Source organism: Choloepus didactylus, chromosome X (genome assembly GCF_015220235.1).
Source record: "Choloepus didactylus isolate mChoDid1 chromosome X, mChoDid1.pri, whole genome shotgun sequence".
NCBI classification, from domain to species: Eukaryota; Metazoa; Chordata; class Mammalia; order Pilosa; family Megalonychidae; genus Choloepus; species Choloepus didactylus.
The window spans coordinates 30,901,155-30,928,124 of record NC_051334.1 but is presented as its reverse complement, the minus strand read 5'-3'; the positions used below and the strand labels follow the sequence as shown (position 1 = coordinate 30,928,124).

General features: G+C 36.7%; 1 protein-coding gene across 10 annotated transcripts in view; it reads left to right on the top strand.

Annotated features, from left to right (window-relative positions):
• The window catches only part of DMD (dystrophin), a 2,178,366-nt gene that overhangs the window by 1,722,317 nt on the left and 429,079 nt on the right, over positions 1 to 26,970 (top strand). For all 10 annotated transcript variants that reach the window (XM_037821041.1, XM_037821045.1, XM_037821047.1 and 7 more), the window contains 2 exons: positions 6,599 to 6,771; positions 17,541 to 17,697. In XM_037821041.1, coding sequence (XP_037676969.1) covers positions 6,599 to 6,771; positions 17,541 to 17,697 — 330 coding nt within the window. The remainder of the gene's footprint in view (positions 1 to 6,598; positions 6,772 to 17,540; positions 17,698 to 26,970) is intronic.

Below are 26,970 nucleotides of genomic sequence, written 5' to 3'. Positions count from 1 at the left end.
GCTTTTAAAAGGATGTCAATATCCACATATGGAATAGAAAAAACAGCCACACTCCTTGTGAATCTCTAACTAAGTGCATTTCCTGGGCTAGTTAGGAACCTCAGGAGGTTAGAGTAGAATCCTTATAAGGCCAAGATGTAGGTGCTTCACAAAAAAAAAAATGTGCAAGGAAGGATAATGTTTGTTTTGCTAGTTTTAATTTCTAATCCATAACTGACTGATACTTTCGTAAAATACAATAATAATGAATTACTGGAAAAATAAAATTAAAAAACCAGACATACAAAATGCAGACCTCTTTTATTATTAGATTGCTATAAAAGTTTCTAAAGATGTTCTCTCAATTTCTGTTCTCCTGATGGAATGTGCTTATGTGTGTGTGCGCGTGGGTGTACTCCAAAACCTCAACTCTAAAGAGCCCTTGCTGTTTAGAACCAACGTTTAATGAGTCATTTTGGATAACCAAGTTTTGTCAATGGCTAAGGGAGTTTTACTTTTGTTTGTTTTTGTTTTGTATGACTGCTTTAAAGCAGAAACGTCCTTTCAGTGTAACCACGTTGGATGAAAGTCATTTAAAGAGTTTTGCATATACTGCTTCCTTCTTAAACAGAGTTTACTGAACATGAATTTGCTTTTTCTAGCTATTTCAGTAGCATCATCATGAGCAATAGGTAGTTTGCTTCACTGTAAAGCTAAGTGATGCCTTCAAGGGCTGCTAAGACATGTAGAAGAAGAGTAGTGTCCCTTCTACATCTTGTTTTTCCTAGTATCTTTTTATTCTGCGGCTCCTTTTCCCCCCTTCTGGTTCTTTGTCAGGTGACACATCGTGCTGTCATCAGTGTAGCTGACAACTTGTCTCCTATTTCAGATCTTCTGTTTTGAACTTCTAGGTTCTTGGAAATCAGATCATTTTTTTTCTTAACAAGCTTATATGAAGTTGGTAAAAATTATGAGTAAATAGGAGTTAATGGCCTTATCTTTATTCACATATTAACTGCCCTCAGAAAGGATTACAGATGGTGCTTCTATGGAAATGAAATTTGTAAGATTTGTTCACTATTTTAATTCTTCCTACATATTTTTTTCTCACTCTTAAATCTCAGCTGTATTCACCATAGAGAGGATATCATTTGTTTAGTTCTTTTTTTAGTGGCAAGTAATTCTCTATACATAAGAAAGAAAATATGTGGATACAGTTAATCCAGGATGTTTTGGAATAGTATCATAACCATTCATTCGGATAATAAAAAGAAGAATGCAGCACTAATTCCTGGTATCTCCCTTCTTTATTTTTCTTTCAGTAAAAATTTTATAACTTCATTTATTCTTCCCAGTTGACTTATTACTTATGAACACCATAGCTCATTCTACGTATCGAATGAGATAGTGTAAATTCAATATCCAATAATCCTGTCTTTAACTTTACTTTTTTAAATAAATTTTTATTCTCAGTGGCTGCCTAAAAAAAGATCTTTATCCTACTTACTGTATGAAACTAGTCTGCCTTCTGTTTCTAACAGTAATTGTCCATTTCTATCAGGCTGTGCAATTCATTGTCCATGCTCATCAACCAAACTCATTCCCACCTTTATGCCATTGCCATGCTCTTCTTCCCATCTGGAATACCCTCTTCCCTCCACTTCTCTCAATCCTTTCTGTCCTTCAAGACACAAACCAAGTCCCATGACTTCATGAAGTCTATTTCTATCACTTGATTTCCACATTGTTTCTCTTACAATAGTAAGGCTCGTATTAGCTAATATTTATTAAAGGCTTAGCGTGCACTGCACATTGTTCAAAGTATTTTACAAAAATTGTTCCATTTAATATTCAAAACAACCCAGCAAGTAGATATTATTCTTTAATATTTAGTGAAGCCAAAGGAATTAAGAAATTTTCAAAGTTGCACAGCTAATAAGAAAAAGAGAAGAGGGAGACTCAAACTGATGTCTACTTAACTCCATGTTGACATTAATTTTCCCTGTAGGGTGAGAAATGGGGCGTCTAAGAGGAGCAGGCCAGACTCTTAGAGAAGAAGTGTGGGATTTGAAAAAGCCCTCCAAGAAAGCCCCTTCTCTTGAAACCTCTGCACTAGGCCATATTGCTTGTCTCATAACTGATCTTTCTTGGTACTCACAGCTGAATTTTGCTCCATAATTGTACAGAAGTTTAGTCTATATGTTTCTTTGGGTGGGGGGTGGTGAGAAGAGCCTACATATTATTTTCCACTTACACCCATTTTCTCCATTATTTTGTGTTCTCTCTTATTGTATTGGGTATCTCTCTGTCTACCACTTTGGATCTTTTTCACTGTGTCCATATTAATAAAAGCATAAACTTACTCTCTGAGGGATGAAAACAGTTTTATTCTGCATTATCTATTGGCAGTGCTAGATTTGTTAGAATTTAGGTAGGATTAATATTAATAGGAAAAATTGCCACCAGCAAACTAAAACGCAGCAGTAGGTAATATACCTAGTGGTTAAGAGCACAGTCCCTGGAGCCTGGCTGCCTGGGTTTGAAAACTGGTGCCATCTGTTATGGTTATTAGCTGTGTGACTTGGGAATTTTACTTAACTTCTACAATTTCATTCTCTTATCTATAAAATGAAGATATTAATAATGCCTACAGGGTATTGAGAGGATTAAATGAAGTCATGTATATCCAGTGTTTTGGAGAGTGCCTGGTGTATAGTAAATTTCATATATGTTGTTCCAGTTGCTGCTACTGCTATTGTTTTTGTTGCTATGTAACAAATACTTTTTTTTTTTTTTTTGCTATTTAAGGAATACAATCAAAAAAGAAGAGAACAATTAGATACCATACAGTGAATGCAGTGACCAAGGTTTGAGCATGAATTTTTCTGGTTAAGGCAGAGGTGACATAAAGCTACCTGAAAACACCTTGTGAAAATTACCCTTTGGTCCAGATTGGCTTCTAGAACATCCTCAGAGAATCAGAGAACAGCCCCCCAACACACACCCGATTCTCAATACCAACTTCCTGCTTTTCTGTGAGCCCTAAGTCTAAGGCTTAGTCTTATGACCAATGCTGTCATGGTAGTTCTGGGCAAATGTGTGTTCCCTCCCACCTGTCCTGTCGATGTCTCCTTCTCACCTAGAACTCAAGCTGCATACTTGTGCTGGAAAATCCCCACTACCATATGCCAGCCTCTGAAAGAAATCCTTGTATTCCCCATCAATATTCACCCCCATTTCAGGGCAACCTACCTGAGTGCCGTAGCTTGACCGATTCCCAAAAGAACATGGTCAAACCATGTTTAGCCTGATGGTCAAGGTCATTACTTCGCATGGCTAATTGATCACATGGCTCTTCTAAAAAGAAAGGGGGATGAATTACTAATGAAGAATTTCTGGTCTGACAGCAGGGATATTTTTAGCTAGGATAGCTTTCCAGTGTAAGTGTCTTTACTTACAGGTAGTCCCTGATGCCCAAGTACCAAATGAGCAATGAAAAGGGTAGACAGGATTTCATTTTTCACGTTGATATTTGAGCAGGAGAAAGATACTCATTAGGACCCCTCAAAACAAATCAACCCATGTAGGTAAAGTTTTTATCAAAATCAGCAGTGCTGTCCTTTGGTATGCTTTTCTCTCAAAATTTTTCATCTTGCTTGTTAGTAGTATCCCTGTTCAGCCTCAATAACTACTCTATATTACACCCAATGCTTATAGAAAAAGGGGTGGTGGAGACAGCTCAAAGTCATCTAGAATCAAGACACTTGGGTCCACTTCCTAGCTCTAGCACTTACTTGATATTTGGCTTTAAGTAGTCAGTTAAACATCTCTGAGCCCCAGTGTTCTCATCTTTAAAACAGAGAGAATATTATGTACCTCATAGAGCCAGGGGGAGGAATAACTAAAGTGGTACATATATAGTGCTTTGTAAACTATAAAGTACTTTATATGTTTCATCTGTGACTCTAACCCACCATCATGACATAGAGAAGAACTACTGGCTTAAGAGTTACCTTTCTTCCAAAGCTAAGACATTACTTCACCCACTTCTGGATTTCCGATGGCAGAAGTTTTTATCCCAGTAACTATGAGGTTTGGCAGGAAAGTCTCATCAGTATTTAGTTGTTAATATGAATGAATTAAATAAAAAGCATCTAATAGATTTTAGGAAAATTAAAGAGAAATGTCTCTTGCATGCCTCTTGTATTTCCTAAGGTGATAAGATTAGACACGTCAGCCTTCCATAAATACTTGATTTTTTATTTTATATTTATTTACTTTTTGATGATGCAACAAAGATGTTTATATACAGTATAATGTACATAGTAAGGATGAAAAATTAGTGAATTCATGAATCAACATCCTATTTATGCTCAGGAAGAACTCTAATTTCTTCAAAAAAGGAAATGTTAATATCTTCATGATATGTAGATAAGTTTAGGAACTATCATTTAAGCCTGGGTCTCTACTATAAAAGTAAGACATAAAAATTCAAATGTACTGTAATTTTTATGTGTGTTAATAGAGAAAGCTGGTCATATTAGCCAAAATACTTAATTATCTTGAACAGCTAAAAGTTTGGTTTTAATCCCCTAAGTATGTACTCTGAGGCAAAGTTTTAAGTAGTGGGCAAATCAAATGTAACAAGAAGAAAACTAAGTAAAGTTTCAGGTAGTCCCTGATGCCCAAGTACCAAATGAGCAATGAAAAGTGTAGACAGGGTTTCATTTTTCACGTTGATATTTGAGGAAATATCTGGATATTTGGGGAAATTATCTGGATAATTATCTGGATAACTTAGATCTGGTTGTTCTTTAGTCCAGAATTCTTTAGATAAATTAACTCACTTTTCTTTTGTGCTGAAGAAATAGCAGATTAGGCAGGGCATGCTTGCCCCTGTAGCTACCCAAACATTGAATGGATCTGTATTTGACCAAATGCCATTACTAGTTTTCTACCACATGTGATAGTTTCAAAACAAGGATCTGTCCTTTCAGAGTAAGCCTGTTTTTTTTTTGATGGGATAGAGAAAGATGCTACTCAATCTGTTTTAGTTTTTCCATTCCTTCAGCATTGGATGTGGTTCTATTCATATTCTCCCTTCTGTCTTCCAGTCACAGAGAATGGGACAGAACTCTCTTTAGAGTCCATCCATGATACTTTGGCTGCCAAATATAGTGACAGGAGACATTAGTTGTCCATCTCCCTCACTTCTGCAGCATTCAAAACTCTGCAGCTAAGAGGCTGTGTCTGAAAACACAAGCCAGTTCCGAATTTCTCACATGTGATTGCTGTCAGTTCCCCCCCTTACTTTAGAAGAGTAATTTAATTCAATTTCAGAAAGAGAGAGAGAGGAAAAAAAACTTTGCTGGTTACACAGATCAATCTAATTGTTCAGAGCTTCAGAATGAATTTTTAAACTTGTTGAACAGAAGCATACAAATCTCTAAGAGCAAGTCAGATAATGTACAAAGCCTCCATTCATTGTGTAGGCAGAAAGGAATGCTTGGTACCCAGCAGCTCTCTAAGGAATGTTCCTTTGGCTTTGACTGTTCTGCTAGGAACAAGGAGGGAAACACATATATAAAATGAATTTATAATGTCTCTGGCTTATAATGGCAAAATGATAAGAAAAGTTGGCTGTTTAATATAAACTGTCAGTTGCATATTCCAGGCCTCCTCTCTTTGAGGTCCCTCCCACATCCCAAACGGCCTGGCTACCGTTTAGCGAGGAGTACAAAGTAGCCGTTTATTATTATTGACTGGTGAGGCCTGTGCTCTGAAATTCATTCTGTCAACAGAATGTAAGCAAAGTTGGCATTTTAAAGCAGGGCTCTTTCAGTCGCTGGGTTTTCTCAAGATTGCTATGCAACAGGATCAGTGCTGTAGTCCCCGGTTCAAGCTGAAAATGTTACACAGGAAGACATACCATGTAAAGGTCAGATTCTTCTACTATGATAATTTTATTGATATGTGTATATACAAATGAGGTTGAATGCATAACTCTTACCAAGGTCCTATGGACTTTTCACCTACCAAGCCTAAAAATATGATAGTGTTTTTGATGGAAACTCTTGCTAATATACCCATGATGCTGTAACACCAAGGTGAACTTAATGTGCATTGCCAAGAAGATTCTCTCCTATGACAGAATCCCAGTGATGTGGTGGTGTTGTGGACCAAGTGCAACCTTGCTTATTAGCCTCTCCGTGCTTTTATAGTCAGAGTCAACTCTACAGATTACTATGTGTGTGAAAAATAGACTCTACCATAGTGTGCTAAAATGATTGGCATGGGGGTGATGCACTTTATTGTGGAATTTTATTTCAGATTGGTTTCATAAAACAATATATTGTATCCACATAATAGAGGTTTCTAACTTCTGACATTTGTAAAGATATAAATACATTACTTTCTAATTCAGAATGGCAAGGAATAAATTTGCTATACCTAAGAAAATGCCCATTTTCGTTTGGAGTATAGCTTCTTGTTAGTTGTCCCAGTTGTAAAGTTTTCTGAGCTTCTGCTTTCATTTTAACAGTACTCCAAACTCACATTCGTAACTGGTCACTTTTGGCTGGTAATTTTGCATATGTTCTGTGTCTCTGCTGTTTTCTAGGACCTCCAAGGAGAAATCGAAGCTCACACAGATATCTATCACAACCTGGATGAAAATGGTCAGAAAATCCTGAGATCACTGGAAGGTTCCGATGATGCGGTCCTGTTACAAAGACGTTTGGATAACATGAATTTTAAGTGGAGTGAGCTGCGGAAGAAGTCTCTCAATATTAGGTAGGAAAAGATCAGGAGCGAAATAGCCAGAAACAAAGGAAAATGGCAAAATAGTCCTCATTTTCCGAGCACAAGTAGCTAATGTCTCATATATTTATGTAAATCACCCAATTTCAGAATGATTCATTTTATTTTGAATAAATGAATCATTCATTTACTTGGTATGGAGATGATACTTGAGGGTTCAGATTAGATTAAAATTGTGATTTTTATAACCACAGGAGAGATGCATATTAAGACATTAGAGTGAATTTAAATGAGGAGCACAGTATACTAATTTCACAGAGTTCTTGGCTTATCACAAGATTATACAAAAAGTGGTAAAATTAATGTATGTTTAATATAGAATTCTTTATTTGGCATTCCTCTAAATGCATAACAGAGGACATCCTTTAAATACTAATAACACATGATAATTAACAGTTTAGAGGAGACCTGGAGACAGTATAGTAATTTTCTGTCTTTTGCCTCTTCTAAGGTTTTGCTCAAATTTATCCCCTGTAGACTAAACCTTTCGTTGCTCTATGCTTGCCTACTTTGTACTTTGCCTTTTGTGTATGTACCAGCTTTCTTTTGAGAAGCTAACAGATACAACTCAGCATCGTTGTGGGGAGGGCAGAGTGCAGCTCTTGCTCTACCAGTTTTGTAATAGCTCAGTGGTGGGACAAAAGAGCACAGACAGTAAGTAAAATGTCCAGTGTTACCTAAATGATCTTGGAAGTGCTGGGAATAGAAGCCTGGCTATTTGCTTTCTAATCAGTTATTTATCCTAAATCCCTTCTCTTTATAAAAATATGTTGTACTTTCTTCTGTATCTAAAGAAGAGGTGGTAGTGGAGGGAGGTAGAAGAGGAAAAATGGGCATAAGAAGAGTTATGAGGGAATGAAGTAAGTATCAGTAGTAAGATTACAGAAGGAAGGTTTTTTTCTTCTTTATATTTTTTTCTAAATTGTCCACAATTTCAACATGTAACATGTTTAATTCTGTAATGAGGAGAAATAGAGCTGGACTTTAATTGATTCAAAAGCATTATTGTAAAAATCTGCACTTATCATGAAATACTAGCGATGATAGCAACTAACACATGGTACATCTGTGTGCCATGCAATGTTGTAAGCACTTTATATTTATTAACTCATTTAATGCTCTTGGCAACTCTAAGAGGTAGAGTCTATCATTATCCTCTTTTTACATTTGAAGAAACTGAGGCACAAAGTGGTTAAATAACTTGCCCAAGGTGACATAGTTAGTAATACCTGAATCCAGGGAGTCAGGCTCCAGAGTAGAAGTTTTTAGCCAGTGTATTATACCATAGAGTATAAAGAAAGAAGGAAAGGACAAGACTCACCTAACTTTTACAAAGAACCACATAATAAGTCCCAAAAGATGCAATAGCAGCAGACTTCTAGGAGAAGAGAACAATTTATTCCAGGTTTGAATCCCACCTTCCAAGACACCTATTTTTTTCTCCCTATTTTGTTCATGAAGTTTGTATTGATGTGTTATTGGTGATGAGTCCCAGGCAACAATAAGCAATGACATTTTCAAAGACCTGGAAACTCTGTTAGCTTTCTACAGCTTAAACTCTCAAGAGAAGTCAGTGTGTTTAAAGACAAAGGCTAATTTTATAATAGCTGTCATTAAAAAGGTATGAAACATGAGATAGAAAGGATCTTGGTTGGTAGAGTAAAGAAAAGAAAGTTATTCTTTTTTGCAGGAAAGAAAAAGAAAGGTGCTATAACCGTTCAAACATCACTCAGTACCTTTTCTCTCCTTCATGTGAATTTGATGAAATAAAAGGAGAATTGAAAGCGGCAAACAGCATGTCAGCCAAAATATGGGCTCTTCATTCCCAGCAGTTTCCCATATGCCAGCTTCTGCAGTTCAGTTCTTACTGTCATTAATCAAGTAGAAAACAGTTACCTTAGCTTATCTAAGGTGCTGCAAATTCTAGAATTTACATATTCAGATCAATGGTTTTGGCTTTTAAATAGGCCTCTCTAATAATACAAGATGTGTTAGAAGCACTCACAGAAAGCAAAGAAGTAATTTTTCACATCAAAGCAATTTAGTTTATTTCCTGACACTTGGTTAAAATAAGAATATCAGTCAATCCATAGTGAATGGTAGGGTTCAGTTGAGAGAAGCACAGTAGAGGTAGTAATTTGGATGATTACTAAATGAACATCACTGAAATAAGAAGGTTTGTCCAGAGAAATGGGCGGTCCCTACAAGTTTGCTTGCAATTCTAAAGTTCTATTATTTTAATTCTGTGATCCCTCTTTCTGAACCTGGGAAAATTATTGGACTTTTCTACCTTGGTTTTCTTATACTTAAATGGAGCTGATTAATTTCAAAGAAATGGTATAAGAAGAAGTAAATAGGATGTTTTTGAAAGAAAAGAAATTGTTGAAATTGTGTAGTGGTATCTCATAACTTAGTTGAAGAAAAGCATATACCATCTCTTCCCCATGTTTTAACACATTGCATTTTGTCCGAGAGGTATAAGGAGGCAAAGTGAATAGTTAAGTACCAGCAAAGAAAACAAAAGATAAACAGTTTTAAGTGGGGAAAAAAGAAAGTGATTTTGTTTTTTGTGCATAATACACACACATAATGCATGTAAACACACACACACACACAGAGTTCTGGATGACATAATCCAACATCAGGATGGTGATTAGTCAAGGAAAATATTTCTCATTCTAAAATATTCCATATCCACACACCTTACATTTTTATTTTTAAAATCTTAATAATTTGATAAGTGGTCAAGTGAAATATTTTTTTTACATATGAAATATAAAGATTTCAATTTGACCTGCCACCACAGCATCAATGTAAAGCTTTTGGTGTATATTATTGACTGTGGGACTCACATGATTTGCTGTCAACATAATTTCAGCAAATTTACATTCTGTGGGATTTTTACACTTGGGGGAAAAACTTGCAAATGTTGTATAAATATGTTCACATTTATGAAATTTTGAACGTTAATTTGAGAAGCGAGAGCACCAACATTATACAGTCCACAGTGGCAGTGAATCTCTTAGGGAGTACTTGGTATGACAAGTTAGAATAGTTTTTTCTGTAATGGAGAACAAAGGAAAAGGGCAAAAGGAGCCAGAATCTTTCTACCTGTGAGAGAAAAATGCAATTTGGACCTTGAGTATCACTAACCTTTCTATTACTCTTGGAATGTTAATTTTTGGAAGTTGCAGTTCATGGCCCATCTGAAAAAAATAAAAGTTTACTTCTCTTTGGGCTTAATTCCCTCTGTTTAAAGCCCCATACCTTTCATTTTATTTCTGTGGCTCTGTGTTATTTCTGCATTTGTACCTTTTCTTTCTGTATGCTTAAGTGCTATTTTATTACTCCTGGGTACCAAAGATACACAGGGATATATCATTAGTTTTATAAGGGAAGTCAAAATGAAAAATGAATTCTATATAACAAATTTTGCTTTGAGGTTACAAGCCTTTCAGAGTAAAGTTTTATTAAGGATTTCAAAATAGGTATCAACCAAATCTCGCTTGAAATATCTGTATCTAGAGAAACAATAATCGCTTTAGCAGCCCCTGTAATTTTTGGACTCCTGACACCGAAGAGTTCCTCAAAGACCAAATGAAATATTCCAACTTACCTACAGGTTCTACATTTTACCTAAACCTTACAAATGATAGAAATTATCTCTTGGTAAAGATCAGCACTTGCCCGGTTGAAAACTAGTAGCCTCTAAGCCCTTGTCTTATAAAGATAAATAGAAAATAAAGATAAGTAAAAAATTAAAGAAATTAGAGACAAATAGAAAATAGAATCTAAGTGTGCCCCTCCAAACCTCTTCTTTTATTTTCTGTTGAGTAGGTAGGGGTAAATAGGTAAATATTTGACAATTAGCAAGATGCATTATGCTCAAGGATCAAAAACATTTAGTTAAAACCACAAAGGTTAAAGATTTATAAGAAAGGTTTGTAATTCTCATTTCCCATGTCTAAACATGGCAGTCAAGTTACATACTTCAGCAGCATCTCAGTTTCTTCATTTGAAAAACAAGAGGGTTGAACTATAAATCTCTAAGTTTCCCTTCAGCCCTGACAATCTATGATATAAGCAGGAAAAAAAAAGTCGTTACAAATACAAAGAAACATTTTCAAGAGACATTCCAAATGCAAGCATAGGTTAATCCTTTATAAATATTTGGTATATGCTCTTGAAAATAAAAATAGAGCAGTGGCTTGCAACAAATGTATTAGAAATGTGTCTTAAAAACGCTTCACAAGCTTCACATGATCAAAGAAAATTTTTTCTGAGCTATGGTATTTCATTACATTTAGATCTCCTTTAAAATCATGACCCTGAAAAATACTACCTTCGCCCTGTGGAGACCAAGTACTGTTTATAAGGCATTATCTGAAATACTTTAAGAAATTACTTCTCAAAGAACGGTCCTGGGGCTCACCTGCAGAGTTTTTTCAACTTCTTGTTAAAAGTACAGGTTCCTGTTAAAAGTACATGCCAGATCTAAGTCAGAAATTCTGAAAGTGGGACCTAGGAATGTGGCTTTTAAACAAGCCCTTCACATGTTTCTTATGCACAAAACTAAAGTCAGTTTCAACCTCGGCTTTAAGTTGAGTATGTTTGTGTGTGTATATGTTGTTTTAACATATCTTTGTGTGTGTGATATGCTTTACAAACCTTTTGCTTAAGTTTTTGTCCTCATAACATCTTTCCTTTTACTCCCAAGCTTTAGGAGGGAAAAGGAAGAAACAGTCACTTGATACATAATTAATGTGATCAAACATACTGAAATTTTACCTAACTTCATGCTTTAGGAAAATCCCCTCATTGAGATTCAAGAGAGGTTTTATCTTTTGTGGTCCTGGGTCTTTCTTCTGTTGGTCCGTTACCTCTGCACACTGTCCTTGGTCCATTGGCTTCTAATACCCTCCCTATCTCATGCCATGGGAATTTCTCTTAGGTCCTTTAGAATGAATTCCCTAGGTCTCATAGAGATTTTTTTTTCTCTTCTAGAGTATACACTGACCCATTAATAATTAGTCAGCACTATTAAACCCAGAACCAGGGATGTAGCACTTCCTGATGTAAATAAAGCAGCAGCAGGAGGCCTCACCGCAGGCAGCCTGCTTGCCCATCCTTCAGGGCATATCCTCTTCTAGACCCTTCTGCCTCTACCAGACAGAAAGAGGCCAAGTGTTAAGCATCTTTATATTCTCCCTCAACTTCCCTACTTCCCAGTGCTTCACTGGGACTTACAGTTACCTAATAAATAATTATTTAATCAGTGCATCTCTCCTACCATTGGTTGCTTTTCCATGTCTTGACTGTGCCTCTTTCTACCTTCCTTTCAAAATGTCTTGCTTGGCAGCCTTGCTTCTCCTTCAAGGGGACCAAGCTACAAATTCTAGACACCCCTGGGAATTGCTGTAACAAGTAGCCATTACATGCCATTAAACAGGGAAAATCTTGCATAGGGGATTCTCACTTAGGCTTATCATGGAAAAGTGATAACTGAAAGGGAAGGAGGGAACAGAAACATATAAGAACTGACCTCTATACTGTATGCAATCTGCACTATTATACTTAATTCAGGAATTTATGATATGCCATGATTCATTTATTTCACAATACCCTTACGGGTTTTTTCCCTTTTTTTATTGAGATTGTTCACAAACCATAAAATTATCCAAAGATCCAAAATGTACAATCAGTTGCCCATGGTACCATCATACAGCTGTGTATCCATCACCACAATTAATTTTTTTCAATTTTTAGAACATTTTCATTACTCCAGAAAAGAAATAAAGACAAAAAAAGGAAATTCAAATCCTCCCATACCCCTAACCACCCCCCTCCATTATTGATTCATAGTATTGGTATAGTACATTTGTTACTGTTGATGAAAGAATATGAAAATACTACTAACTGTAGTATATAGTTTGCAATAGCTATATATTTTTTCCTATATGCCCCTCTATTATTAACTTCTAGTTATAGTACCATACATTTGCTCCATAGTTCATGAGAGAGATTTCTAATATTTATACAGTTAATCACGGACATTGTCCACCACAAGATTCACTGTTTTATACATTCCCATCTTTTAACCTCCAACTTTCCTTCTGGTGACATAGGTAACTCAAGCTTACCCTTTCCACCACAATCACACACCATTCAGCACTGTTAGTCATTCTCACAACGTGCTACCATCATCTCTGTCCACTTCCCAATGTTTTAAGTTCACCCTAGTTGAACATTCTGCTCATAATAAGCAACCGCTCCCCATTCTTTAGCCCCATTCTATATCCTGGTAACTTATATTTCATGTCTATGAGTTTACATATTATAATTAGTTCATATCAGTAAGACCCTGCAATATTTGTCCTTATGTGTCTGTCTTATTTCACTCAATATAGTGCCCTCAAGGTTTCTTCATCAACCCATTTTTTAAAGACGGTTTTGTTCACACAGCATACATTCCATCCTAAGTAAACAATCGATGGTTCGCTGTATAGTCACATATTTATGTATTCACCACCATCACCACTGTCTATATAAGGACATCTCCATTTCTTCCACAAAGAAGAAGGAAGAGTCAAAGAAGGTAGAGAGACAAAAGAAGAAAAAAAGCCATGACAGCTAGGAAGTGACAAAAGGAAAGATAGCATTAAATCAAAGTAAAATAAAGGGTCAGGCAACATCACCAATGCCAAGATTCCCATACCCTTTCCCTATGTCCCCCCCATATGCATTAAGCTTTGGTATATTGCCTTTGTTACATTAAAGGAAGCATAATACAATGTTTCTGTTGATTATAGTCTCTAGTTTGCATTGATTGTATTTTTCCCCCAATGCCACCCTATTTTTAACACCTTGCAATGTTGACATTCATTTGTTCTCCCTCATGTAAAAACATATTTGTACCTTTTATCACAATCGTTGAGCACCCTAGGTTTCAGTGAGTTATACAGTCCCAGTCTTTATCGTTCCTCTTTCATTCTGATGTCCCACATGCTCCTAACCTTCCTGTTTCAACCATATTCATAGTTATCTTTGTTCAGTGTGCTTACATTGCTGTGCTACCATCTCCCAAAATTGTGTTCCAAACCTCTCACTCCTGTCTTTTCCTTTCTGTCTGGAGTTCTCTCTTTAGTGTTACCTGTAGAGCAGCTATCTTTTCACAAACTCTCTCATTGTCTGTTTGTCAGAGAATATTTTAAGCTCTCCCTCATATTTGAAGGACAGTTTTGCCGGATATAGGATTCTTGGTTGGTGGTTTTTCTCTTTCAGTATCTTAAATATATCACCCCACTTCCTTCTTGCCTCCATGGTTTCTATTGAGAAATCCACACATAGTCTTATCAAGCTTCCTTTGTATGTGATGGATCGCTTTTCTCTTGCTGCTTTCAGGATTCTCTCTTTATCTTTGACATTTGATAATCTGATTATTAAGTGTCTTGGTGTAGGCCTATTCAGATCTATTCTGATTGGGGTATGCTGCACTTCTTGGATCTGTAATTTTATGTCTTTCATAAGAGATGGGAGATCTTCATTGATTTCCTCTATTATTGCTTCTGCCCCTTTTCCCTTCTCTTCTCCTTCTGGGACACATATGACACGTACATTCCTGTGTTTCATGTTGTCATTCAGTTCCCAGAGATGTTGCTCATATTTTTCCATTCTTTTCTCTCTCTGTTCTTTTGTGTGTAGGCTTTCAGGTGCCTTGTTCTCCAGTTCCTGAGTGTTTTACTCTGCCTCTTGAGATCTGCTGTTGTATGTCTCCATTGTGTCCTTCATCTCATATCTTGTGCCTTTCATTTCCATAGATTCTGTCAGTTGTTTTTTCGAACTTTCAATTTCTACCTTATGTACGCCAAGTGTTTTCATTATACACTTCATCTCTTTTTGCCATATCTTCCCTAAACTTTTTGAATTGATTTAGTATTAGTTGTTTAAATTCCTGTATCTCAGTTGAAGTGTAAGTTTGTTCCTTTAACTGGGCCATGTCTTCATTTTTCTTAGTGTAGGTTGTAGTTTTCTGTTGTCTAGGCATCTGGTTTCCTTGGTTACCCCAATCAGGTTTTCCCAGACCAGAATGGACTCAGGTCTCAGAAGGAGGCAGTAGTATCAGGTCTCCCTGAGGGTGTGTCTTAGAAGATTGATACACCCTTTGAGGCCTCTAGTTGCTATGCTTTTCTGCCCAGCAGGTGGCACCTTTCTGCCTGCCACTCCAGACTGGTGTAAGGAGGTGTGGCCTGTGGCTGTTTTTCCCCAGGCTCGGGGGTCTGGTTCTGAATGGAAGGCGGGTAGTAGAGCTTGGCACCACCTCTTCCTCTTAGGGAAGATACACCCCTTAGGGAGATATCATTTGCATTTGAATAGTCTCTCTCACTCTACTATCTCCAACCTTGTGTGGGTCAGAGCGTTGGGAACTGAAAATGGCTGAGGCTTTCTCCACTGAGCCAAAAAAGGGACAGAAAGCCCCCCTTCAGGGCCAGTCCATTGCCCCCCTCAGTTTCACCCATCAGCAGAGATAGCACCTGGTCCTCTGCGCTCCCCCTCCCTCCCAGAGTGGTCCTCCGGCTCTCCAAGGTCAGTCATCACCAAAAGCCTCTGTCTACTTGTTGGGGATTCGTAGCTTGTATTGAGCAGTCAACATTTGTTAATTAAAACCTCAGTTGGAGCTGGGCTGCGGTATATTCGCTTGTTCAGAGAGGGCTGCTCTCTAGCACAGCGAGGCTTTGCAGTTTGTGCTGCCATGGGGAAGGGGCTCTCGGCTGGGGTCCGCAGTTTTTACTTACAGATTTTATGCTGTGATCTCAAGCATTCCTCCCAATCCAGGTTGGTGTATGATGTGTGGACAGTCATGTTTGTCCCCCAGAAGTTATTCTAGATTATTTAATAGTCAGTCCTTGTTGTTTATTAGTTGTTCCGGGGGGACTAAGTAGCTTCCACTCCTCTCTATGCTTCCATCTTCTTTGGACTCACCCTTATGGTTTTGAACAATTAATTGCTCTTATTTGATGGAAATGCCTTCAATTTTTCTGACTATAATATTTGTATTGCTAATTATACAAAGAAAATCATGACAACTTGGAAAAGTATGAAGGTGAAGGAATAAATCACCTGTAAATCCACCTCTGAGGGTTAACCTCGTTGTTAGTTGTCATTCCAGAATTTTTTCATGCATAGTCAAGCATGTGTACACAAATACGTATAAGCACAAACATTTTAGAAAAATACATTTTATACATTTTTGTAACCTTCTTTTCCACCTAGGAACTGGCATGGAGCTCTTTCCATATCCGTAAATGTTTGCCAATGCCATTATAGTGAACATCTGCACAGAATTTCATTGTATGACTTCACCATTATACATGTAAACAGTTCCCTAATATTGGATATTGGATAGTTTCTGTTTTGCCTCAATCGTATATGGTGCTAAAAATAACATTCTTGTACCTATATCTTTGCATGCTTTTCCAGTTACTTTCTTAGTATAAACTCCTTGTATTCGAACTTGTGTGCCATTGTATTTGCACATTTTAAAAACATTTATGTGTCATCAAATCATCCTTCAAAAAATATGAAAGAATTTAATTTTGGTAGATAGGTACTCTCTGATGACTCTGTTTGACTGAAACCAGAAGCAGAATTGTATTTGAAATATCAGACAAAGTTACCAAATGGCCAAGGGAATTGTTTGTCTTTACCTGGCTGCTATGCTTTACATTTCAATTTTGGCAGTGTTAGAGACTCTGCTATATTTATATTACAGACAGTGCTAATTTTAATGAATTAATTAGTAATTGCTGGTAATAGTTGAGTAATGCTGCATAATTCCTGATTTACCTGAGGATAAAGCTTTGACTAACATTCTGTGTTTCCTCTTTGTTTTCTGGATGATGATTTATTTTATTAATTTTGCTTCTCATCCCCAAATGAAATGTGGATTTTATAACACTGATCATTCATTTGTATATTCTTAAATGGCTTCTAAAGATTAACATGTTCTAAATACAGTTTCTGGTAACACACTAAATTATTCTCCTGCCTAAATTATTCATGTTTGGGGAAGGCTTTCAGGCAAATGTCTGATTTTACTCTTCCACATGAGTTGTTGTCTCAGTACATATTACACAAAGCAGACAAAGCAGAAAATGTTGGAACTTGGAGAAAACAAATCCCAGGTGCTCACGAATAAAGAAGGGTAGAGGGCAAGGAGAAGCATATGGGAAGAGGAGCAGAAAGGAACAGACGCCAGACGGAAGGAGTCAATGGAAGAGGCTGCTTAGGGTGTGGAAATGGAAAAGTCAAAATATGGAGAGAGACCTTTCCATTTCTCAAAGCAGAAAGAATTCCAGTCCTAGCATGAGTCACCTGGAAATGGAGTGGTTTATATTAGTCACTGGGTCCATTTTTTTTCCTACTGAAAACATTAAACATCATTTATTGCTACAGTATGGGAAAGTAATCCATTCCAGTGTATTTCACGCCAAAAGTCTCAGAATTCTGCATGTAGAAATAAACATATGGCTAAATGCTGTCTTCCCTCAAAACTGCCATCAAAATATCCCCCCTTTATGGTGCTCAAAATCAGGTAGCCAAAATTTTATTGATAACTGCTGTAAAGTTCACAATCGATTTATACAATATGTACTAATCGACCAATATACCTTTAAAGGGATTGTTAAACTTGGCAAATGTACGTCCACTTATTCTTGACATAATTTGCTCCTGTTATTTTTTAGGTCCCATTTGGAAGCCAGTTCAGACCAGTGGAAGCGTCTGCACCTTTCTCTTCAGGAACTTCTGGTGTGGCTACAGCTGAAAGATGATGAGTTAAGCCGGCAGGCACCCATTGGAGGCGATTTTCCAGCAGTTCAGAAGCAGAATGATGTACACAGGGTAGGACATTTTTGACCCAGTACCTATTACATAGTAGTCATTCAGTGACTTTTTTAAAATCAGTTTTGATTGGAGTTGAATAGAAATGTGTTTTACTTCTGCATTGACAGTATCCTCTAAGAAACTGCCAGTATGTGTTGGCAATATTTTATTTACTTTTTATTATGGAAAATACTAAACATTTTAGAAAGTAGACAGAGTGCTATAATAAACCCCTATGTACCAATTGGGGCTTCAGCAATTATCAAGTCATGGCCAATCTGTTTTCTTCTGTATCTCAACCCTTCCCCCATTATTTCCAAGCAAATCCCAAGCATGGATCATTTCATTCATAAATATTTCAGAAAGTATTTCTAAACGATAAGGATTCACCTTTTAAAAATAACCCTGGGACTACTATAATTCTTTTAAAATACCAAAAATTTCATAATATCAAATATTCAGTCAATATCACATTTCCGTTTTTTTCATATATCATAAATTTTTTAACAGTTGTTTTTGTTTGGTTCAATCAGAATTGAAGTATGGTCCACAAACTGCATTTGATTAATTTGTCTCTTAAATCCTTTTATTTTTTACTTTTCATTTGGAAATAATTATAGAATCATGGTTGGTTGCAAAAATAGTATAGATATTTCCCCTGTACCTTTCACCCAGTTTCCTCTAATGGTTACATCTTACGAAACTTTAATACAATATCAAAATCATGAAATTGACATTGGTCCACTATGTATGTTTAGTTCTATGCCATTTTATCTCATGTGTAGATTTGTGTAACCACACCACAATCAAGATTCGGAACTATTCCGTCACCACAAAGCTCTCCTTTGTGCTAAGCCTTTATAATCACACTGATTCTCCTCACTCCCACTCCGTCCCTAATCCCTGGCAGCCACTAATCTGTTCATCTCTAAAATTTTGTCATTTCAAGAATATTATATAAATGCAATCATGCTGTATAGGACCTTTTAAAATTGGCTTTATCCATGAAACATAATGCCCCTTGAGACTAAAATCTCAGTCAGGAACCAACCAGTTGCAGAACCAGTAGGATATATTTTTCCAAGGGATATAGTACAAAGAATTGGTTTATGCAGTTGTGGGTGCTGGCCTCATAAGTCTGAAGTCCACAGGGCAGGCAGGGAGGAAGGGAAGATCATGAGCTGTTTGGAACCCCATAAGCAAGGGCTCAAGCTATCTGTAGTCTGTGGGATGGAGTTTCTGTCTCTAGGAAAGGCCTAAGCCCCCTATTAAGGACTTCCAACTGATTGAGTTAGGCTCACCCAGGAAAATCTCCCTAACTTGAATTCAACTGATAAGGAATTTTAATTACATCTGCAAGATCCTTTCCTAGTAGAACCTTGATTAGCATTTGATTGAAGAACTGGGAGGAGGTGTGTGTATGCTACAAAATGGCCGTTGCTCTCCTTCCCTCCTCTGTCACAAGAGAAGAATTCGTAATTTCTATGTTGTCCCAAATTCCTTTTATTTTTTTTTATCTCACCATTTATTTCTTGAACAAACCAGGTCATTTTTTTGTTTTGTAGGGTTTCCAGCATTTTGAATTTTACAGATTCCACGCTAGTGGAGGTTTCCTCTGTCTTCTATATTCTTTTGAATTGGTAGATGAAACTAAACCAGTAAAAATTTCCAGAAGAAATTAAATGCAAACCACATTTGTAATTTTAATTTTTCTGGCAGCCACATTAAAAAAATAAAAACAGGTCAAATTAATTTTAATAATGCATTTTATTTAATCCAGGGTATCAAAAATGGTATCATTTCAACATGCAATCAGTATAAAAAGTTACACTTACAACACATCTCAATTCAGACTAGCCAGATTTCAAGTGCTGAGTAGCCAGATGTAGCTAGTGGCTGGTATATTGGACAATACAGTTCTGGAGGCTTGATCATATCTGGTTTTTTTTTCTTTTGCAAGACTGCTTCATAGGTAGTAATGTATCTTTCCATCATCAGGAGGCCAATATTGTCTTGTTTTCTCTTTTTTGTGTGTGAATTTAGCAGCTCCTGCTGATCAATGGCTAGGGAGTATAATATGGTCATTGTATCTTTCTATCGTTCCTTCTTCATTTATTAGCTGGAGTACTGCTCTGAAAAAAAAAGGTCAATCATCCAGTATTTGGATACCCAGTGGTGTCATTTGTATAGCATAGGCAGGATAAATGCTTCTTCATCACCAGTTTCAAAGTAACGAGTTGTTCACCAGCATCCTTCAGCAATGATCTGTTGTCTCTTTTTTTGTTTTTAGTTACATTTCTGTCTTCTTTACTGGGCTGTGAGTGGGGAAGGCAGAGATTTGGTTTTACTCACCACCAAAATCCTAATCCCTAGCAGAGTGTCTGGCATACAGTAGATACTTACAAGTATTGTTGAAATAAGAATAAAAGGTATATGAACAGAAAGGAATATTCAAATAAATACTACCAAACAACAAAGCTTGATAAGATGTTACTGTTTTTATACATTCAGCACTTAAAGGAAAGGGCTCTGTGGAGATACAGTCTAAGGTATCTTCTTGAAGAAAGGTCAAGAAGAAAGGTCAAGAAAACCTTTGAAGAAAGGTTTATATTATTGCAGAGAAGAGGATGCAGAACATTACAAAAAGGGAAGAGATGAGGGAAGATCCAGGATCTTTGCAAAAATTGATAAGCAAACTGCCAATTTCGCATTTAGCCATTCCCCATTCATATGATATAGATTATTAAATTAATTTTTGTGTTAGGGTGGCATAATAGTACAAAAAATTTTCATGTTTTAACTTTAATGGAACAGTCAACACATTCTAGCATTCATTGAAACTGAAGAGGATTTAAAAATGAATGTACTATATGACACTGAAATGAGACAGAATCTCTAGAAATGATGAGTTTTATCCTAGTTCCAGAAACCACAGAAGATGAATCATTAGAGAAGTGAACTGGGAGTCTGGTGACTGAGATTCTTGCTCTTGCTCCCTCATGATTGCTACTTTGTTCTTCAGCTGTAAGATGAAGAAATTGGACCAAAACATTGCCACAGTCCCTTCTAACCAGTATTTTGATATAAATACTGCCTCACTATTCCTGGTTATTGGCTTTGGTTGCTTGTTCATAGTGGCAAAATACTTGTACTTGTCATTCTCAGTCCTCTCACTCAGGAATCTCATAACCAGTAACATGCTTTTGGAAGATAGTTATACTAGAGTTATGGGTGACATGCACCAGAGTGAAGTTCATTAACCCCCACATGACTAGTGTGCTTGCTCAGATACCCTCCTATTACCTTTCTTTGACATATCAGGGCTTCTAGCCCCTTGTTAACTATGTGTACTGCACATTAGTCCTGCTGCTCCTCCGTCTTCACCTCCCTCCAAGTTCAACATAGATTCAGTCATCGAACACCTTAATAACTCTTTTCCAAGAGCCTAAAATTCTTTGCTTTTACATCATTTTGTTGCCACAATCTACAAACCCCCAAAGCTCGGGAAATCTAACTTAATACTCTCTCCTCACCTATATTCAGACAGCAATGGGGCAGATTGATAACAGTACCTTTTCATGATGACCAACCTGCACCCTCCCATTGCCAACCCATCAGTAGGTCAATTTACCTCGAAAATATTTCTTAACACTGTCTCCTGCTGTCATTACCTTAGTTACAAGAAACCATTTCTCCATTTTTCCATCTATTCTTGCCACCCTCCAGTCCCATTTTTACATTTCGGTCAGAGTAATCTCATTAAAACATAAATCGGATTGTGTCTTAGCGCTCTTTAGTGGCTTTTCACTGCCCTTGGATAAAGACCAAAATCCTCAGCAAGGGCCACAAGGCCCTATCTGGCTGTCTGTCACCAGCTTTCCATTTTCTTACTAATTTTTCCCTTGCTTTCTGGCCACAAGCCACACTGCCTTCTTCTGTTTTTTCCAGTTCTCCATGTTCCTCTCAGGCAGGCCTTTGAACATTCTGGCCACTCTGTCTGAAACCCTTTTCACCCACACCTGTCTCTACATAATTTCTTGGCTAACAATTAATAATTCTTTATATCTTGGCTCAGACTTCGAGCAAGCTTTTTCCAGATGCCCATTTTGACTCCCTTTTATACTCTCCCAAGATACCATTTACTTTTCCTTGTGTAACTTTCTTCTATGACTTAGCATTCTTTGCCATCCTATATATATGTCATTATTTGATTAATGTCATTTCCTCTCATAATTCATGTACTCCAAGAAACTTTTCTTTTGGAGGGGTTGTCATTTTTATATCCAGTACCTCATAATGTACCTAGTGCATAGTAGAAACTGAATAGATAAAGGGATGAAGGAATCAAGGAAGGAAGGAGAGGAGGGAAGGAGGAAAGGAAGAAAAAATGACAACCATTGAACTAACATTAACCTTGTTCATTCTTCTCTAGTTTACTGAGACCAAAGGTGGGGAAAGGAAGAATAGAGCAATGCTTTCCTTTCTCACTTGCAGGACTTTTCTGTTTATTCCCAACTAAGCATCCTTTTGTAATGTGTGTAAAGCTACTTTGATGCCCACTGATTTTACTTATAATCTGGCCCAGTGCTTTCACATGCTTCTCTTCATATCTTTAAGAAAAATCCTCATCACAAAACACTCTTTCCTCAAAGAGTATCATCACTTCTGAGTGTTGGTAAGAGGACAATTTAGCATCCTGTTTTACCCAGGTTTTTGTCACATTTATGCAGTAGCCTTTTTATGGTTGTCATGCTATAGTTGTATGTTGCCTGTGGACAAAAAGAACAAAGGAAAATCCTTGAAACTGGGTCTCTCTCTCTATTAGATGTTCTGAACAGACTTAGGAAAAGAGAACGGAAACATGATCATTTCAAATTCCATCAAGATCAAGTCTTTGACAGATTATTTATTTGTTGCCTTTTGTTTTCCTTTGCCATGTTTCCAGGATTATAAATTGTCTTGCTCTTTATGGTTTTCTTGATTGAAACACTGTTTATATAGAATGCTTGGTATCAAGATGGGTCACTTGTAATCATAAACTTGTTCCCCATATATTTGGCATGTCACTTTTTTTAATCACCTGCTTACTATCTATTGTAAATTATTAATGCTGTTGTTTGTTGCATTTTATGGGAATGCAAATCCCATAAAATGTCAAAATTTGAAACTATAATCAAATATTGTTCATTTTCACTTTTCTATAAATCAGAATGTTTATAAGACAGGTCATTTATATTCCCTTTGTATATCATTGCAAATTAATGCTAAAATTTTGTAGCAAAGTATCATATGTCTTGCACTCGTTTCTTAGGAAGAAAATATATAGTCAGTCTCAATTACTGTAATGGAGGTATATATGATTAGCCTATGGGTAAAATTCCCAAGTAGTCCACACAGGTACTTGCTGATTGCAGTCTAACTCCCCACAGCAATTTGGTGGATCTATGGTCACCAAACCAGCTTGGCAGTGTAACAATTACAATTGGAACAGCTCTCAAGACTAATTAATAAAATAATGCTCCATATGCAATGAAGTGTTATAAATAATTAAAGCTCAAATTTGCCTTAGCACATATAAACTGACCAGTTTTTATATCTTTTGAATATATTATCCTGGCTTTTATGCTTCCCCATTACTTGCCTCACTAGACTGGCTCATTTTCAATTTGTGTGTATTATTCTGGTCCAGATATATTTTAAAAACTGACTTCCTTTGTTTTACTTCAGCAGTCACTAAAGTGATATTTATTACTTGTCTACTTCTGTGATTAACCTAGAGAGAGTTTTAAAGGAACAAATCACAGTGGGGAATTTCTAAGGAGATCTGTAATAAACCAAGAGCTTATTTAATTCCCTTCATCCTACCCCAAATCCAAATGGAGATTAGGCCTTAATTATAAGAACACTGTAGGTAATGACTTTTTGTTTGCATTTTTACTAATGAAATTGTTTGTCATTAGATTTTTATCTTTCAATTAAAAAATCTCTATAATCCCTTCTCTAGAGATGTTAAGGACACCTTCAGAGCTTCCTGAGAATTTCTGGTTGAGATTTAGATGGAAGTAATCAATACATACATTATTAAAACAGTGGACAGAAACCCATTATCACTTGGGTACTGTTGACAAATGAAAAGGCTTGAATAAAGTAGTTTACTTGTTCATTTGTCAGGTCGTATATTATGCATGTTCAATTTCCTCGGAAGTCACCACAAAGTAAGGGAGAGGTTTAGAAATTCAATAAAATTATCCTGAAATCACGTTGTAGATTATACATTCATTTAAGCTAATTCTGTTATCACTGCTGGCCTGCTTGCTTTGGGTATATTTTGGTATACGTCTTAGCTTGATGAGTTCCCTTTGTTCTCTTTCCACAGAAATAGAAAATGTCTTTGATGCCATTTGTGAATGTTAAGATTCCAGTCAGGTCTGCATTAAGAAAAATGAATTGTTCCCTATAACCTCTGAAAAACAACAAGAAGATTGTGATAGAGTGATTCACTACATTTGTTGACCTGACCTCTTAGAGTTTCTAAACAAGTTTGGCTCCCCTGTAAAGTTCACAGTTAGTTATGTCTGCTCTAGGATGTCTACTTGACTATGTTGGAGGAAATAGACATCTTGATCTATTTGTTATCACTAATAGAGTAAACCACTTTTGCATAAGTTTGATGTTCTCTGCAGTCATAATTAGGGATGCTGAATAGAAAAGACTTAAAAATTATTTTTAGAACTACATTTCAAGGCATTTGAGGAAGTCTTCTGAGAACTAGCTATATCATCAAAACTTGAGAACACTCATCTAAGAATTACTATAAGAGATGAATAATTTACAAAACGACTTCTTTACCTAAGTCCTCTAATTTTGACAAAATATTTTTCTATTTTGACAAATATTCTTAAAAATGTGTAGTACTTTGCCTTTACAAAGCACTTTTACACACATTATTTCATTTAATTACAAATGAACACCTGATTTTTTCTTTTATCCTTTTCCAAAGAAATTATTTTAGGGAACACCATATCAACAAGTCAGAAGCCTAGAATTTATTGGTTTATTCAGTAACTATGTATTGAGTGCCTACCCTATGCCAGGGCCTAAGGATACGGTGGTGAAAATATAAGACTCTGCACCCAGCACCTCCCCGCCCCCAGACTTCCAAGTTTTAGTGAGAGGAATATGCAGTAAACCAATAAATTAATATATAAAATCATGCCAGGTAGTAGTAAGAGCTATGGAAGAGAAAATAAAACAGGGATAGACAGAGACCAAGGAAGGAGTAGAGAGGCCTCTACTCTGTGGCAGTTATATTTGAGCAGAGACCTGTGTCAAATGAGAGAATGAGCCAAGCAAAGACTCTGGATGAAGAACATGCTACTCAGAAGGAGCAGCAAATGCAAAAGCCCAGATGTAAGAACAGGTTTGGAGTATTCAAGGAACAGCAAGACTGGCAATGTACCTAAATAAAAATAAGAACAGTAGACGGTGGCAGGTTGTAGAGCTAAGCAAAGGCCAGATCACGAGTGGTCTTGTAGGCATTGGTAAGGACCTGGATTTTATTCCGAGTGTAATGAGACATCATGGGATAACTTCCAGCAGGGTTAAGGTGATGTGATTTATGTTCTTACAAGTTGACTCCAGCTGCTATATAGAGAAATGCCTGGATGAGGAGCAAAACTGAACACTGGGAGAAAGTTAGGAGGATGGTGAAAATCTAGGAAGGAGATGACTTGGACTAGAGTGGAAATGATAGAACTTAAGATGGAGGTTGATTGTGAGGAAAAGCAAAGAGTCAAGGATGACTGAGGTGTTTGGCTCGAACAAATGGGTAAATGATGGTGCCATTAATGGAAATGGGAAAGACTTGGAAATGAGCATGTTTGAGGGTGTGTACATGGAGTGAATCAAGAATTCTGTTTGAGATCATGATAGACAGAGATATTCACCACTTACAGTTGATGATCTCAAATTTTGGCTGAGCCTCTTGAGAATGGATAGAAATTAATTTGTCACAGGGTTTCCTAATAATTCATTCATCTGCACTGTTACTTCAATCCATTCATCTGTACTGTCACTTCAAAAGGACTCTCCAAATTTTAGGGTTTAGGCCAAATGACCTAAGACCTAATTCTCTCAGTGGCGATGGGAATGGATTCTCTTTTCACCAGAGATTTCTTAAGGTCAGCTCAGAACATAACATTATTATCAGTAGGAACTGACTTCCCCAGGGGTTGTTGGACACAGCCGAGCCTTAGGATTGAGAGTCAAACGGCTATTCAAGATGCTGTGAGGGTGCTAAAGTATTCCTCCATAGTATCACAGACCTGCAAGCAGATTGCACCGTATTCTAGCTCGTGCCTCTTATCTCAGTTCCATGAACACAACTTTCGTTTTAAAAGACTTCCAGAAAAATATATCTTAACAAGGAGTTTGTTAAACACGTTTTCCCCCTAAATACTCATAAATGTTTACTCATTGAGGACAATTAGATTTTTAAAGATTGATTTCAGGCTTGAAATATGTCCCATTGCTTTTCAACTTTGCTTCAGATTAATTTTAATCTCATTTATAAATTAATATTGTTGATCATGGTGTTGACCATCTGAAACAGTCTGAAACAATGACTTAATATATCCGATATGGCAATCACAAATTTGCACTTTCATCCAGAAGCGGAGTGAAAGTAAATGGAGCCTTCATCTTATTTAAAGACAAGTCTGACCTTTTCTTTATAGCCCATCTGCCCCATTTTCATAACTTCTGTAATACTAGCTGTCTCAAATGAATATTAAGAGAAAGTTCTCTCTTTCTGTTTTTTGTTCTGTTCGCTCTTCCTTCAAATTTCTTTCTTCCATGAACTCCTATGAATTTGCCTTAGATTCTTGGAGACAAAAGTAATTCCTGCCACTCTGCTGTAATATTAGTCCGGTTACCACATTCCTTGTCTTGCCCTTTTCCAAGATCTTGGTTTTGAATTATTTGGGCATTGATTGTCCCTGATCAACAATTGATAACTTTTTCCTTTGTTGGAGACTCAGTAAATATGGTAGCTTGTTAAAAGTGGAAGGACCGTTTGGTGATAGAATGTATGCAGTAGCATTCTTATCAGAAGTAAAACCAATATAGGAGGCATACAGACAAAGTGGAAATAATATGGGAATTAGAATGATAATATAGGATGACAAAACTATTAAATATTGGTCAAATTACAGATGTGAGTGTGTTAGCATCCTTGTCCTATGCTCACTTGGCAGCCATTTGCTAAATGAATAACACTGTTAGATCGTTCAT